The 17,018-nt window shown below is 39.5% G+C and overlaps 1 protein-coding gene across 5 annotated transcripts in view; it reads right to left on the bottom strand.

Moving 5' to 3' along the window:
• Positions 1 to 17,018, bottom strand: part of GULP1 (GULP PTB domain containing engulfment adaptor 1) — a 165,505-nt gene that overhangs the window by 100,205 nt on the left and 48,282 nt on the right. For all 5 annotated transcript variants that reach the window (XM_030018370.2, XM_030018372.2, XM_030018371.2 and 2 more), the window contains exons 2-3: positions 8,596 to 8,714; positions 5,975 to 6,021 (exon numbers count right to left, since the gene is read on the bottom strand). In XM_030018370.2, the coding sequence (XP_029874230.1) occupies positions 5,975 to 6,021; positions 8,596 to 8,605 (57 nt within the window). In that variant the 5' untranslated portion in view covers positions 8,606 to 8,714. The remainder of the gene's footprint in view (positions 1 to 5,974; positions 6,022 to 8,595; positions 8,715 to 17,018) is intronic.

Here is a 17,018-nt window from a genome sequence, read left to right as displayed (position 1 = left end):
CACCATACCTTGAACTCTGCTCAATTATCTGATTTAGGAAATAATCATACATTTACCATACGATTTTCTTCAGCTGGTTGTTGCTATTTGCATTCAATATTGTGAAACTTTGGGTTAACTGTAGTTTTATTGCTATTTCATGACACTAAGTGGGTATCTTGTCTTCAAATACTTTCCCACCGTATTATTTAAAATGTTAGCACTCTTAAGATCTTGCAGGACTGGCCTAAATGTGTGGTACAAATACAGGTCTGCACCGTTACATAGCTTCCTGTCAAAAGGATGTTATTTACTTTTCAGGGTTTTCTTCTCCCTTTTTTTTGGTTAAAGCAAAAGGGAGCAAACGTACACACAAAAACCAGTAAAACTTTACTGTGCGTCCTCCCTAGGTTGCTTTGCATGAGATACACATTTTTGCCCTGAATTCTCATCCACATATCACCTTCAACTTTATCCCACAACTCACATTAAACAGAGTTCATTTTTTTTTTTTTTTTTTTTTTTTACACATCTGCATTCCGGCACTGTGCCTGTAGTCTCCAGCACTGAATAGATTCATTCACATGAAATCAAATCTTTGCTTTGCTCAGGGTGATGAACAACCTCACTTGTGACATTTACATCTATTGATTTGCCTGGTTTGTGAATACTCCATTACAATATGTTGATCAAAATTATATAAATTGATAGTTGACTGCATTAGATGATCTGCACTTTTCATCCCAAAGTCAAAATGATTTTTGTTTTTACCCTGTTGATACCTCTTTTTACTTACCTGTATTGTCCCAGTTTCAAATTGGTACTTTTTCAGACTCAGAGTCAATAACCAGATAGTATAGAACTTAATCGGTGATAAATGGAAAGTTGCTAGCAGACATTGCTATTCCCCCCCTTGAAAAAGTTAATTTTGAGAACTTTATTCAATAGACTGCTAACCATCAGAGATCTGTGCATCTTCCTCTTCAGCAAGAGTTAATAAGCTGCATTTCTGCTATTGAAAAGATACCTACCCAATAGCATCAAAATCTGAGCACAAGATGCCACTGTAAAGGCCAAGAACAGAGCTCAAATGCTCTGTGATACCTACCACTAAACCCTATGCTAGATTTTAGGATGGTCCAAGCTCTACAATAGTACAATCTTGTGATATTTCCAAGTACAAGTCAGTTTTATCATGTTTTCAATGGGGGGTATTTTTAGGAGCAAGGAGATCCACAACTCCTCAAACCAAAAAAATAAAGAAATATAAACTTACCTTTAAATTTGTAACAAATCACCACTTTCACTCAAGGTTAAAATACTGTGCTTTATCTTGTACTTGTCATGAAGCTGCATCTGTGCAATTAACACAGCTTATCTGATTAACAGAAATTCACTAAACTGCAGTAAATCATTTCTCTAAGCTCAATGGCAATTCAGTTACTAGAAAATCACCTGTTAGCTATCTGTTCTTCTTAAATATCCATATAGCTGCCATTATCAAGTATTTGACACCTTCTTTAATGACACAATAAGGGCTTGCCAACCTCATAGGTCAGAGTTGCATTTTATAGATGGGAGAGCAGAGACACAGAGACTGTTGTTCAAGAGAACACATTTCTCCCACCATTTAGCAGTAAAGCACAGAACACACTGGAGAGACCATATTTAAAAGCATACATAAAAAATGCACAGAATCAGGTGCTGGGAACCAAACACCTGGAAACATACTCTGTGTTTTGAGAGAATGCTCACAGAGTAAAACAATCAGAGGTGTAGAAGAATATTCAGATGCAAGTTTTAATTTTGAACAACTCAGCAGAGGGAAGAAATAAACTTAAGAGTCTTAAGACTGGCAGTTTTAGATGAACACTGTTGTTCAGGAATCTGCTGAAACATTGTTTGAACGGCAATTCACAAAAATATATGGCACCTTAGTGATGAAAAATTCCAAAGCACTGAGCCATGTCATATATTCAAAGGCAAGAGAGTACTCTTCATATTTCATGGTAACACAGCACCCACCCCTTAGGACTGTCACCTCAGCCCTGAGCTGCTGACATGACTATTACCAAAGGCAGAGGGGCAGTCAAGCGTATATGCTTTTTAAGAGTCTTATATATTAATGTCCCAGTACGACAGAGTGAACACATGATAATGGACATGCCTGAGAGTTACTTTTGGGGCAATAAATCTGCAAAAAGGATTAAATTCATCCAGGAAAACAAAACATTCTTAAAGAGAAGAGATGAAGGCAGCATGTAGAAGAGGACCTGTGAAAGAATCCCTACTTAACACACCACACAACCATGAACCCCAGAACAGCAGAAGTTAAAAAATTAATTTAAAATATGGTGAGTTAATCTTCATGTTTCTGATTTTTTGAGGTTTATTTAAAAATGCTTTTATTTTAGGTGCTACAAGCTTCATAGGACTTCAATAATTTTTCAAAAAAACGTGCTAGTGTTAAAAACAGTAATAGGACAGGCCTTTATTTTCTGTTATTCTGCATCATTGCAACATGACCTTTTTGGCTAGCCAGGTCTGATTTTCTTTGATTTGATTTTTTTTTTCTCTAAATAGACCAAAATTTAAGTGTTCATGTCTGTTAAAGTAGATTTTGAGTTAAATCTAGCAAGATTCAATTACATTTATTCAGAAATCTCCTTTGTCTGGATTTTTCATCTCCATTTCTACTTCCAGTCACTTAAAAATGCAAAAAAGAGATATTGTAAATAGTATACATGTCTAGTGGCCAATTAGGTAAGTTTTTATTAATGGCTAAATAATGTATCAAGTTTTTGAGCTGTCAAAGTAGACTTAGGTAAAACCCCTCAAAATCTTATGAACGAGGCTGTCATTTACAGCCTAGACAATATTTAGGTGAAGCAACACGTTTGCTCACATTCAAAACATTTGTAAACCTAGTTGGTCTTTGTACCTCCATTCCAGGAGCAAGTGAAAGTGCCCCAATTACCACAAAAGTTAATAAAATCAGGAAATCAGGTTACAGAACTGTGGAAACATCACTTCTAATACACCTAGGACCTTGAAAACACTTTGGGTAGCTTCAGTCTTCCCAATTCTGTAGTACAACACAGTTAAAGATGAGGATAAAAAGGAAGTAGCAACTTATTACAAAAAGGACGTAAATCAAATGAGCAGAGAAAGGCACTTAACTGCTTTTATATTCAGGTTATTATTAACCTTTTTTAACTTAGCCACAGTACATTGTGAGTGGGAAGAATCACAAATGCAAGAACAAAATCCATTAATTTTTGTTTGTTTGCTTTTTTTAAACACAGATTACATGTATTCAGACTGTTGACAGCCTTTCTGGAAACCACTTAAGACACAGCTATCTCCACCTGTCATGCTGGAGAGTGATTGGGTGGGACACCATTTCATTCCTTGTGTCATGCATAAAGTGAACGAGGCTATTTTGTTAGATTACAGCAAATTGTAAAGACTGGAGCACTGATACAGCAGGGCATCCAAGAACTTCATCGACTGCATCAAGTAGGTTCTCTGGCTGCTGCCGCTTCTGAATGACAGAGCAGATCTTGGTACTGATGAACACCTTTCTTCTATAGGCAAGTCCTCAGTTCTTATGGTTATTTAAATTAACAGGGATAAAGCAGCTAGAATTACGTCTCAAACATACCTTAAACTAAAGGGTAATTAGAGTTTGACCTTACACATTATGCCAAAAGGCACTGTAATGCAACCATTTATTTTAATAATACTGCAAAAAGTTTGAGATAAAAGTGTTTTAAAACGATATAACTGCTTGACTTTCAGAGATGCTAAAGCCTAATGCTGAACTAAAAATAAAAATAATGCAACCTAGAAGCAGGTTAAAAAAAGGATAATTGCCTATAAAGAAGAATTTAATTAGAATTGTGGCTGAATCTTCACCACCTGCAAACTTTCAAAAGTTTAATGGCCCTCTAAAAAGGGCTGACTCTCTCCCAAATGGCAGGATGCCTGTAATAAAGGTGATTGTAAGAAGCTCAAGGTAATACCTTGACACAGACCTGGAAGAAATTTTACATTTTGATCATTTAGCTGCAGCCTTGGTTGACTCCTTGCCAGTACCACAGGCAATAAAGGGAACCAAGAAAAAGCAGCAATAAAACCAGTCTAGCTGTTTGGAAAGCGAAGCAGAGATCCAGCAGCAGACAGACAGGAGATATGATGGCAGCTTGGCAGAAATAGCAAAGGAGAGAAATGGAGCTTTAAATAAGATCACGGTCGACAATACGGAGCACACAAATTTGTACTGGTACACCAAAATTTGTTACATCCCCTAAAAACAGGATCCACTTTTGAATCTAGGAAATCAATACACACAACCAAAAAAAAACCAAAACAACCCAAACCCAAACCAATCAACCAAACAAAAAAAACCGCCAACCCAATCAGGCAAACACCTTGCAATTAAGACTAGATTTCACTAGTTTTGTTGTAGGCTTAAAGATCTATAGCAACAATTTTCAAAATCCAGATTGTGTACATAACAACTCCACACTCCTATTTGAACACCATCTTAATATATTTTACTCACACTTAGAATACCATACAAATACACTATACAAATACAAAAATGGTTTTAATTGTTTTAAGGGAAAAAAAAAATCTTTTTAATGTATATATTTGTTAGTTATACATGGTTAATATTAAAACATACAGATCCAAACCACATCCCATAAATTTAGTTATCACCTAATGAGATAATGTTTTGTACAGTTTTGACTTAATCACATTAAAGTACAGCTACTTAAAAAAACATCTAGACAGTAGTTTCTGATTTTTTTTAGAAACTTTAGTAATGCACTTTAACTACTCACCATCTAGCTGGCTGAAATCCACTTCACAGAAACAGCCATTCAAACACATTTAGCTCTGATATTACTCTATCATTAGTTATGTAAAGAGTTTCATATTCGATTTAACACACTCTTGGAGCAGTTGTGCTCCTCACTGCCTTCTGTCCCCAGACACTCCCCCCCATCATGCTACCCTTCTCCTGCACTGGTACAAGCAGTCCTGCACAGACAACTCTGTCAAGGAACTGGGCCGGGGAAAAAACCAAAACAAACTGTGTTGAAGTTTTCTCCTACCTCGTGCCAACAAAAAGCAAGGGCTGACAGTAAGCATTACAAAGTGGAAGAAGAGCAGGACCGTCTCTGCTAACTTCCGCACTGGCTTGTACTGTGGTACTGAACTGGAAACCACAGCATTAATGTACACATGAAATCTTTCAGGACAATCTTGTCTTGGGTGAAGTGACAGTGACACTTCAGTCCACAGACAGGCTGCACCAAAATAGCCAGAAAAAGACACAAATTCAATTCATTTATCCTCAATCTGCTGCCTACAGCAGATGCCTACAGCATTCTGAAACATCGGCTCAGCTTGACAAAACCATTTAGATGCTAACATGGAGACAAATTCTCTGTATCTTAGAAAAATTGTTTTAAGTAACTGAACACAGCTCAGCACTAAACTTACAAGAAATGTAAAACATCAGTAAACGCAAAAGTCAGAGTTCATTAGCTTGCTCTAACCACACGAGGACATCTTTATTATGCTCATTTATTTGAATAGGCCATTAAAATATAAATCCAAATACAAAGTCTGGGCAAACAAATACTATGGCAACTTTGACAAAACAAAGCTTTCCCAATGAAATGTTAAATGGCAATTCTGCGTGAAGTGCAACTGCTTGCTTAATCTTCCTTGAGAATTTAGTTTCACATGCCTATTGAAAACACACGGGGCCCCTCCTGCAGGTCTCTAAAGAGTACTTAACATAAACACTAATTTATGGTATTATACTCTTGGACTTCAAGTACCTCAAATTCCACTTCAGGGTATTAGGCCAACTGCTGTTAAAATTATGTGTAAATTAGCTGAATCATGACCCTCCACTGGAAAAATCTGCCTTATAGATCATGTCCTTAGGGAGTCGAATGCTGTAATGACAACTTACCACTGAGCTAATCAAGAATGAAGTTAAAATTAACTGAAGCAGAGGCACTGAAAAAAAAAAAAAAAAAAAAAAAAAAATCAATAGTGTTATCCAGCTGAACCAGGTCATGCATGCTAGAACCTCCTACCATTTACTACTGCAGTACATTACTGCTACAGTAAAAATAAATTCTAACCCTCTGCAAAATAACAAAAGAAATGTTTCAACTTCCCTGTAACTTCACTGCAGTGAAATTAGAACACATTCACCATTTTGGAGTTTTTAGATACTGTCATTGAACGACTTCTGATTTTGAAAATATCAGTGATTAATCCTGGCCCTAAAGGTTTCTGTGTGTGAGTCTATGCATTTGCCATGTAATTTCTGCCGGAACTTTGCAATGCTACATTCTTCATTTACTCAGTGATGGACACTAAAACTACATACACCTTTAATACACCTTTAAAAGCCCAAGGATTCAATGTTCTTAAAAGAAAGGACTTTGCACATAAAACCAGCTTTGTCTTTAAATTCCAGAATTCCAAATACTACATAAGCCTGCTGCAAATCAGCAAAAGAATTTGTACCTAAGCATCTTAAATAAATCTGTTTCAAGTAAGTCTGTATCTACAAAATGAGTCTGTGTTTTGGACTGGTAATAAGTCCTATCAACATCATTTTTTGCCAATGGGTCTGGCTTTGCCCCACCCTGTGGAAGGAGAGACCCATTAGGTAGTCTTTTCCAAGTGCAGAGATAAAAGAAGAATCTAGTACATACATGGGAGAGATTTTGAGTTGCTGTTGTCAGAAAGAAAGAATCAGTCTCCTTCCATTTGTTCCCAGGCTACAAGATCCTTTTGCAAGTGGCAAGCTTTGATTTTTTTTTTTAATTATTATTTCTCTCCACCGCTCTCCACTTTTTTTTTTGGTCTCATCTCCCATCTGCCTCATAAGAAAGATCTTTCAAAAAGAAACTCTTGCCTAAGTAGTGAAAGAGTCTAAGGAAGAAAGCTAAGGACTTGTATACCCATTGTTTTATTTTAGAAGGAAAGTCAAGAAGGACAGCCTTTCATCTCAACCACCCAGGAAGTGAGAACCATAGGACCTGTCTGAGACAGAATTGGGAAGTAATAGCATGAAGTCATACACACACACTCTGACTTCCTGAAAACCAGCAGTAACTGAAGTCATCCTTGGTCAACCTACCAGATAATGCCATAGCAATAATTCAAAATCCAAGAAACTTTTACTTGAAACATAGTATTTGCGTAACACCTATGCTGGAGACATTAGGATACACAAAGGAGATCAGAAGGGAACTGCACACTAGTTACCTGTTTTTGAGAAGTAATGAAATCACGAGTACTTTGAAGAGGCTATAATATCACAGCAATAGCCATCTCAGTGCCAGATTAAAGATAACCTTTGGGAAGGCCAGCAGCATCAACAGACTGACTCAACCTAATCTGACTTTAGCTCTACACTTTCTCAGATGTACTTCAATGGATTTGGGGATTTATAATCAAATGAAGTGATATGCACTTGCTCTGAAGCACATTGCTGCAACTGAAATAAGCAAGCCAAGATAAAGTTTTTGTTAACCACTAGATTGCTAAACAAATGCTTTTGCTTATCCTCACCTCAAAACAATAAAAATTTGCTACATAGTTTTAGCTTACCTTCCTTTCACTGAGCTAAATGAAATATTCAGTTTTCTAGAGTTCTAGAAAACTAGAGTTCTAGTTCCCTACCCACACTCAGAAAACATTTAAATTATTTAATGTTTTTGACAAGTATATCACAACCACTTCCATAAATAAACTCTTACCCATAACATTTTAAGTTGCCCAATTCTGCCTTTTTTTCCAATAAAACAATGGAAACTGACAGCTGCTGCCTTTCCTTTATCCAGACAAACCTTTCTCTCTAGGTTAAAGGGAAGAGAAGCAAGGGGACTGCAGCATCAGCCAACTGTAGCAGTGTTTTCAATCTAAGCACTGAGTTATCAGTTGTGGAGAACACAGGGGCATAAAAAGGAGAAAGAGGGAAAGAGGGAGGGGAAAGAGGGAGGGGAAAGAGGGAGGGGAAAGAGGGAGGGGAAAGAGGGAGGGGAAAGAGGAGGGAAAGAGGGAGGGAAAGAGGAGGGAAAGAGGTGCTGGCTTTCTTTTCCCTCGGTTCTTTGCCCCTCTTTCTGGTCCCTCTTCTTTTCCCCTCTTCTGGTAACCCTCTTTATTGACTGAGTGGCATATGGAGGAAAGGTGAGGGAAAGAGGGAGGGGAAAGACAATTTGTAATAGTCATGCCAACAAGCATTATTCTTTCACTCAACAACAGGGTTACTGAAACACAGTTACTTAGACCGTGAGAGCTTTGGGTCAACAGCTTGGTCCTGCCCTACACTCTGCAGCTGACTTCATGTCAAGGGTACTGTTTAATAGGAGAAATGGACAGGATCACCTCTCTAACCCCTGAAGTCTATAAACTTAGGCTTTTGGCTTTGTTACAAGCACTTTAAATGGAAAAGAAGCAAAAAATCTAATTTGAATCATTCATTCCCCTCTTAAAAAACCACCTCAACCAAGAAAAATTCAAATATTTGCATAATCCTTTTCTGTAAAGCAGTTCATAGCAAAACCAGCTTACCCTTCTGCATTCAAATTTCTTGCCAAGGTACAGAGCAGACACTAATTCTCACGTGGAATAGATCACTCATTTGTCAACATTTTTGAACCTTTGTTACTGCTGCTTTAGTTTCTCATGTACTAGAATAAAAAGAAAAAATGACAGTTATTAGTTGTGAACTAGTGTATTATCAAAGCATAGAAATTATTTTCTCATTTTAGAGAAATTTAGTGCGAACAGCTTAATGGAAATATTTAAAACAATTTAATAGAATCCTGCTGGAAAGGACTAAATTAGACTAAAATGCTGGGAGCAATAGAACTGTATTTTCAAATAGGAATTCTGATACAAATATTTTCCCATTATTTCCTTATCCACAACTGCCCTACACCGACAAAACAACCATTTAACATGCAGAACAGTACCTTGACCATTTAATAATTTAATTCCACTAAATATGAGATGCACAAGGCATGCAGCATTAGACCAAAATCCTGCTCCTTTAAGGAAAAATTGATTGGTAGTCTCACAATTTAAAAAAACAAAAATTAAAAAAAGAAAATACTGCACTTCCACAGATGCTAGGAAATGTGTCTGTAGAAAAGGCACCACATCTGGTTTCCACATAAGGAAGTTCAATCCACTCTCCTGCAGAACCAGGAGCCAAAGAAGTCTGTTCTTGCTCTGTTTCTGGTTTTACCAGAGAGCAGCATGGGACCTGGTCCCTCCTAACTAACCACCCTGGCCTTCACTCCTTGATGTTCTCCATTTTAAGATATTTACAGAGGATTTAAAAATACTCTTACGCTTGCTGAACATTTGGATAAGCCATACCAATTTAAATCTTGATATTCTGGATGATTCACTCAGAGATGTTTAGTTATACTATTCCCTTCAATCCTGTTGGATCTGTTAACTTTCAGGCATGTAGATATCAAGACCTAGAATTTTACCTAATCAGCAAGGGAATATTATTTCCCTGATCCATGAAATGAATAAGTAACTCTAAATCTTCTATACATTCCTTTCATTGGTTTATCTTTTGCTGCCTTAGTGTAAAAACTCATCTTTGTGAGGAATATGAATTCATGCTATTTCTTTTCCTTCATTTCTTGTTTCTCTATTTCATTCCTCTTTCCCTGACATGGTTGCTTTTTTCCACCTTCACTTCAAGAAAAAAACAAAACAAAAGAAAACAAAAAACCAAAACTCATCATATTACGTAGTCCTTCCTCACCTTGTACCATTTCCTCTATTAACTCTCACAGTTTTTTTCATTAGTTCTCAACTGAGTTTCACCTAAATCAATCCAATTAATTATGTTTTCCCTCTTTCTTATGTCATTAGTCAAGGTGGCAAGTAAAACCAGGTGACTGCACCAATGCCTCTACCACCTTATTTGACAACTCCCTCCGACTTGATTTATCATTACAGTCAGTTGTTATAAAGAACCACAAAGCTCTTGCATTCAAGGATTTAAAAATCATTTTTCAATTACAAATTGGAGATGCACAAATGTCAAAGGCTTTTCAGCTACAGCACAGAGCCCACCAAAAATAACTGCAGCCCAATACTTACTCCACTACAATGAATAAATAGGTGATACAATTTAAGTACTGCATTCCTTATCAAACACGTAATTCTTACCACTAGATCATGCTCATATCTTCATAGAAACACAAGAAGAAAGAGTAATAAAATAGATGACAAATTTGGTATGAAGTGATTGTCTGAACTATCTTCTTTTATTTTTGTCATCTCTAAGATTTTATACCATCACACATGCACTTGATATTTATGAAAGTGAAATTCTGAAGTTTTCACTGTGGTCTCAATTCACTATGAAAGTTAAGCTCATATTAAACTTTAACCTCTGAGTGTCTCTACTGAAAGCTAGCCACATGATCAAATATTACTCAAATCTAGACCTAGATTCTTACCTAAAGTTTATTTTAGGTAAAGGCACTTTTTGTTGATTTTGTTTTCCTAGTCAAGAAGTGGAATAGCATCAGAGGGACAGAAAGGCTTCAGGACCTTGTACCAGGTGCTTACTTAGTCTATTTATGCTGCTAGGGACTAAAGTCAGACCTACCAAACAAAACTTAAAATCTTTGAATACTAATATTCCAAATAATGTAATCTAGCAAGTTGCTGGCAAGTCTCAGTTATCTACGTACTTCAAAATACTTAACACGGGTTCAGCAAGTTCATTAACTAAATCCTTTAATACTCAACAGGGTATGTCCTTCAGACATGCTGATTTGTACTGTTGCGTATACCACACACAATCAACAAATTAGTAGAAAAAATCCGTTAACTTTCTCTCTCATTTTTCCTACAGAAAGTTAAGAAACAACTGGCAAGTCCTCTAAAAAGCAACCCTTGACAAAAACCCTTGAAAATCTGAAAAGGAATTTCGTTTGCTAGTTTGCCTCTCTTTCTGTAATTCTCTCCAATTCTAAAATTCTATAATTCTATTTCTATAATTCCCCTCCCCTCTGAGGGGAACAGAGGGTCCAGCACACCAGACAGACCCTCGCCTTAGGGAAGTCTGCTGCCTCCCTTAGGCCTGGGTTAAGGACAGCACTAGGAAACTTCCTAGCCTGGTACCGGTTACTGCTCGTCCATGTGCGCAGCGATGAAGCCGCAATGCATAGTCTGAGGGCAATCAAAAGAGACTTCAGGGCCTTGGGATAGTTGGTAAGCGAATCTGGAGCACAGGTAATTTTTTCCTCTCTCCTCCCAGTTGTGGGCAGTAACACTGGAAGAAACAGATGGGCCCAGTCTATTAATACATGGCTTCGTGGCTGGTGTCACTGCCACAATTTTAGTTTTTTTGATAAGGGGATGGTCTACATGGCACCAGGCTTGCTGGCATCAGATGGGATTCACCTTTCTCAAAGGGGGAAGAGGGTCTTTGCTCACAAGCTAGCAGGGCTGATTGACAGAGCTTTAAACTAGGCTTGAAGGGGGAGGGGCATAATATCAGGCTCACCCGTGACAAGCTGTGGGACGACACATCAAGGTTAGAGATACGGGGTGCTAGCAAGGGCCCTCAGCCTGTTGCTCCAAGACGTGCTGGCTACATTGGAGCATGCAAGTCTTACGGAGATAAGCCAGAGGCTCCTGAGGTAATGGGAACCAACAGGGAAACACCAGTAAAATACCTCAAAGGAATTAACGGGTGTTCCTCTAAGAAGGTGACACAGCCGACAGCTCAGCTGAAGTGCCTCTACACTGATGCACACAGCACAGGCAACAAACAGCAGGAGTTGGAATCCACCATGCTGCTAGAAAGCTACGACTTAGCTATCATTACTGAAACTTGGTGGGACAAATCCCATGACTGGGGTGCGGCTATTGGTGGCTACAGGTTGTTCAGAAGGGACAGGCGAGGAAGGAGGGGCAGAGGCACTGCCCTCTACATCAAGAAATGGATAGTGTGTGAAGAACTGTCTTTCAACAATAGCCATGAGCAGGTTGAAAGCTTATGGGTGAGAATTAGAGACCAAGGCAACAAAGGGAACCTTTTGGTTGGTGTCTACTACAGGTCGTCTAGTCAAGGGGGAAACCTGCTGACAAAGCCTTCTTACTCCAGCTACAGGAGGCACCATGCTCACAGGCTCTCAACCTGCTGGAGGACTTCAACCACCCCGACAACCACCCTACCTTCTGCTGGAAAAGTAGCATGGTGAGCTGTAGGCAATTCAGGAGACTCCTGGAATGCATTGAGGATAACTTCCTAAGCTACGTAATAGACAGCCGTACCAGAAAGGATGTGATTGATACTGGACCTGAAGGTCACCAACGCAAATGAGCTAATTGGGGATGTCAAGATTGGAGGCAGCCTGGGCTGCAGTGATCATGCAGCGATGGAGTTCGCAGTCCTGAGGGGTATGGATCAGGCAAAGAGTAAAGTCAGGACCCTGAATTTTAGGAAAGCAAAATTCCAGCTGTTCAAGGAGTTAGTCAGGAAGACCCCCTGGGAAACTGCCTTCAGGGACAAGGGAGGAGAACAGAGCTGGCAGATCTTTAAGGATGCTTTCCATAGAGCTCAAGAGCTCTCAATCCCCAGGTGTAAGAAATCAGGAAAGGAAGGCAAGAGACAGGCATGGCGGAGTCAAGACCTGCTGGTCAAACTAAAGGGCAAGAAGGAAATGCACAGGCAGTGGAAGCAGGGACAGGTATCCTGGGAAGAGTACAGGGACACTGCCCAGTTGTGTAGGGATGGGGTCAGGAAGGCCAAGGCACAGAAAAGGAAGGTCAAAGAAAGTGTACTGCCCCTGATGAGCAAGACTGGCAAACTGGTAACAATGGATGAGGAGAAGGCTAAGGTACTCAACAACTCTTTTGCCTCAGTCTTCACTAGCAATCTCTCTTCCCACACCTCCAAGTGGATGGACCACAAGGCAGGGACTGGAGGAGCAAAGTCCCTCCCACTGTAAGAAGATCAGGTTGGAGACCACCTGAGGAACCTGAGCATACATAAGTTTATGGGACCTGACAAGATGCATCTCAGAGTCCTGACAGAATTGGCTGATGTAGTTGCCAAGCCACTCTCCATGATATCCGAAAAGTCATGGCAGTCAGGTGAAGTCCCTGGTGACCGGAAAAAGGGAAACATTGCACCAACTTTTAAAAAGGGTAGAAAGGGGGGCCCTGGGAACTACCGACCTGTCAGCCCCACCTCTGTGCCTGGGAAGATCATGGAACAGATCCTCCTAGAAGCTATGCTAAGGCACACAGAAGACAGGGAGGTGATTCAAGACAAGCCAGCGTGGCTTCCCCAAGGGCAAGTCCTGTCTGACCAACCTAGTGGCCTTCAATAATGGAGTGACTACATCAGTGAACAAGGGAAGAGCTATGGATGTCATCTATCTGGGCTTCTGTAAGGCCTTTGACACAGTACTCCACAACATCCTACTCTCCAAATTGGAGAGATATGGATTTGATGGGTGGACTGTTTGGTGGATGAGGAATTGGTTGGATGGTCGCATCCAGAGGGGAGTGGTCAACGACTCAATGTCCAGATGGAGATCGGTGACAAGTCGTGTCCCTCAGGGGTCTGCATTGGGACCAGTACTGTTTAATATCTTCATCAATCACACAGACAGTGGGATTGGGTGCACCCTCAGCAAGTTTGCAGATGACACCAAGCTGAGTGGTGCGGCTGACATGCCTGAGGGCTGGGATGCCATCCAGAGGAACCTGAACAAGCTCAAGAAGTGGTCCCATGCAAACCTCATGAAGTTCAACAAGGCCAAGTGCAAGGTCCTAGACCTGGGTCGGGGCAACCCCTGGTATCAATACAGGCTGGGGATGAAGGGATTGAGAGCAGCCCTGCCAAGAACAACTTGGGTGTAATGGTGGATGAAAAGCTGGACATGAGCCAGCAATGTGCACTTGCAGCCCAGAAGGCCCACTGTATCTGGGGCTGCATCAAAAGAAATGTGGCCAGCAGGTTGAGGGAGGTGATCCTGCCCCTCTACTCTGTTCTGGTGAGACCCTACCTGGAGTACTGTACCCAGCCCTGGAGCCCTCAGCACAGGAAGGACGTGGACCTGTTGGAGCGGGTCCAGAGGAGGGCCACAAAAGTGATCAGGGGGACAGAACACCTCTCCTATGAAGAAAGGCTGAGGGAGTTGGGGCTGTTAAGCCTGGAGAAGAGAAGGCCCTGGGCAGACCTTACTGTGGCCTTTCAGTGCTTAAAGGGGGCTTATAAGAAAGATGAGGACAAACAGGGTCTGTTGTGAAAGGACAAGGGGTAATGGTTTTAAATTAAAGGAGGGTAGATTTAGACTACTTATAAGGAATAATTTTATTTTTTTTTTACGATGAGGGTGCTGAAACACTGGAACAGATTGCCCAGAGAGGTGGGAGATGCCCCATCCCTGGAAACATTCACGGTCAGGCTGGACAGGGCTCTGAGCAACCTGATCTAGTTGAAGATGTCCCTGCTGACTGCAGGAGGGCTGAACTAGATGACCTTTAAAGGTCCCTTCCAACCCACATTATTCTGTGATTCTATGAATTAGCAAGAATGTGTTCTGCCTTTCATGCTCCTCCTCTAACTTGGTAAGCTAAGTCCAAAAAAGACCCCCAAAGTATGACTAATGACGTAGTATACTAGTAGAATAAAAGCTGAGTGTTAATACATCAGAAACATTTTCTAACAGGCTGTATACTGCACCACAACATTATAATTTCACTGCCTTGTTATTCTGCCAAACAAAATGTGTGTTAATTTTAGTAATTATGAAATACATCATGCTTACATATTTCACTTGCTGCTATCATGGCTTTATATGAATACCAAGATAATAAATGCTGAAGGTCATCTGTATAAGAGAATATGTTCTGGAGTTACAACATACAGAGATTTTTTTCCCTTGATCTAATGTGAAATCTATCTTGTACCATTTCATCATCGTGACAGTACTGAACTCAACAAGCAAATACTATACCCTCACACTGATGCTCTATTTCTTAAATTTTTCTTCAAAAAAAACAAATGCAAGAGGTAGAGAAGTAGTAATTTCAGCTTTTGCGATAACATACTTTTGCTTCCAATCCAAATCTATACTATTTAAGAGTTTGATATTCCAGACAGAAGAAAAAAATCATTAACCTATTCCACATGTAATGACTTTGTGGCTCTGCTTGAACCTGTATAGCCGAGCACCTCCTATCTCCCTGAAGACAGCAGAAACTCTAAATCCTCAGTCCCCCCTCTGCAAACTCAGGTTTTAAAGCCAGCATCCATTCTAATGTTTTCTTGTCTACTGACATAGGATCCAAGCCAGAAAACAAGTCTGAACCACATATTTAAGTGTCATTCACACCTAGATTGACACCTCACTCATGAGATTCAAACCCTGCTTAACAAAAAAAAAGTTTAAACACTTTTACTTGCCTCCCCTTACTTTCTCCTGTAACTATACAGTAACAGTATTCCACCAGTACTATTCACAGCAAAAGCAGAACAAGAGAAAAGGTCATAGGACACTCTGGAAGGCAACACTCATTAATGCAGCATTCAAGGTTGGATCAGAAGGAGCAATGGAACTCGGAATCGCTGACCCAATGGCTCTACTCTTTTTTGCTTATTTGCAGTTCATCCTTCAGTGCCTGAAGCTGTTAACATAGCTGCCTGCCAGCAAATTGTTATTCAGAAACTCATTCATATTGCACTGTTCACTGTCACTGTAACCAATATTTCAAGAATTACACTGCTAGAGCATCTCTCAGCAAAAGGATTTGGATGTGCAGCAGAAACTTAAGGCAATTCACTGGTTATGTTCAAGGCACAGACATTTCAGAAATCATGCAGAGAGGTTCTTAAACTGGAATTATCAGAGAAAGACATGGAAGTCCCTTTGCTGTGCTCTGTTCTTGTACAGAAGCCAACAATTTGTCTCAGAGTACAGCAGCAGCTCTTCAGCTTTAAGTAGTTGGTAAAATAGTATTTGTAACATTGAGTAGCACTACCTCTCCTCATTTACACCTTCTGTTTATCATAACAATAAAAATATTTATAAGTGCACTATATATAAAAATTGTAAATAATGTTTTCACTTACACATGCCAAAAGATTTGGCAATCATGCACAGGTCAATACTACCCACATCATATAATAACACACAGGAAGGGAAGCACACATAAGAAACTTGGCTATCGGAGTACATTCCAAATTATAAAAGTCCCAGTACGTAGTGTAAGTTCTTCCTAAATATTCCATTTTTATTCCGCCTCAAGAGAGGGAAGATGCATCTTTATTATTATAGCTCAGTAGGAGCTATGCCAATTTTAGAAGACACCAAATAGCATTTAGTCAAGGCTATAAAATATGTGCGAAGTACAGTATGCTTGACATCATCTCAGAGCAAAATGTTCCAAACCATTTAAACTTTGCTCTTTGAAAACTCCTGGATGAATAACCACACTTGTCCTAGTGGACACATACAGGACATCCGGTGCAAATACACTTATCTTGATTATACTATTTAAAAAAAAATTCCAAACCTTAAATCCACATGAAAGGAAAGTCTCCACAGTCCCCAATAGCCTCAGCTAAACAATCAGTCCTTCCAAAACTCCCCTTTCCAACTTGTACACCCATCCCTGTCCACCTATCTTCTCCAGTTCATAGATGCATCCCCTATTGCATTCTTACGGAATTTAAATGCGATTAATACTCTCCTCTTTCTTTTGCAAAATATTCTACATTCTTCTTCTTTTGCAGGGTCATGTAAATAATTGTTATAGATAATTCTAGTCCAATAGATGTAAAAAAGAATCTGCTACTCTAGAGATAGGATTAAAAGTCCTCTATGTCTCAGCACCTTGGTATCTATGTATTTCATATTACAATTGGCTTTACTTACATACCCATAAAGTAATACTGACAATATAGGGGTTTTTTTTAAAAAAACTTAGATCTGTGG

The sequence above is a fragment of the Aquila chrysaetos genome, chromosome 6, assembly GCF_900496995.4.
Source record: "Aquila chrysaetos chrysaetos chromosome 6, bAquChr1.4, whole genome shotgun sequence".
NCBI classification, from domain to species: Eukaryota; Metazoa; Chordata; class Aves; order Accipitriformes; family Accipitridae; genus Aquila; species Aquila chrysaetos.
The sequence above is the reverse complement of the archived record's forward strand: the minus strand, read 5'-3'. Positions and strand labels throughout refer to the sequence as shown.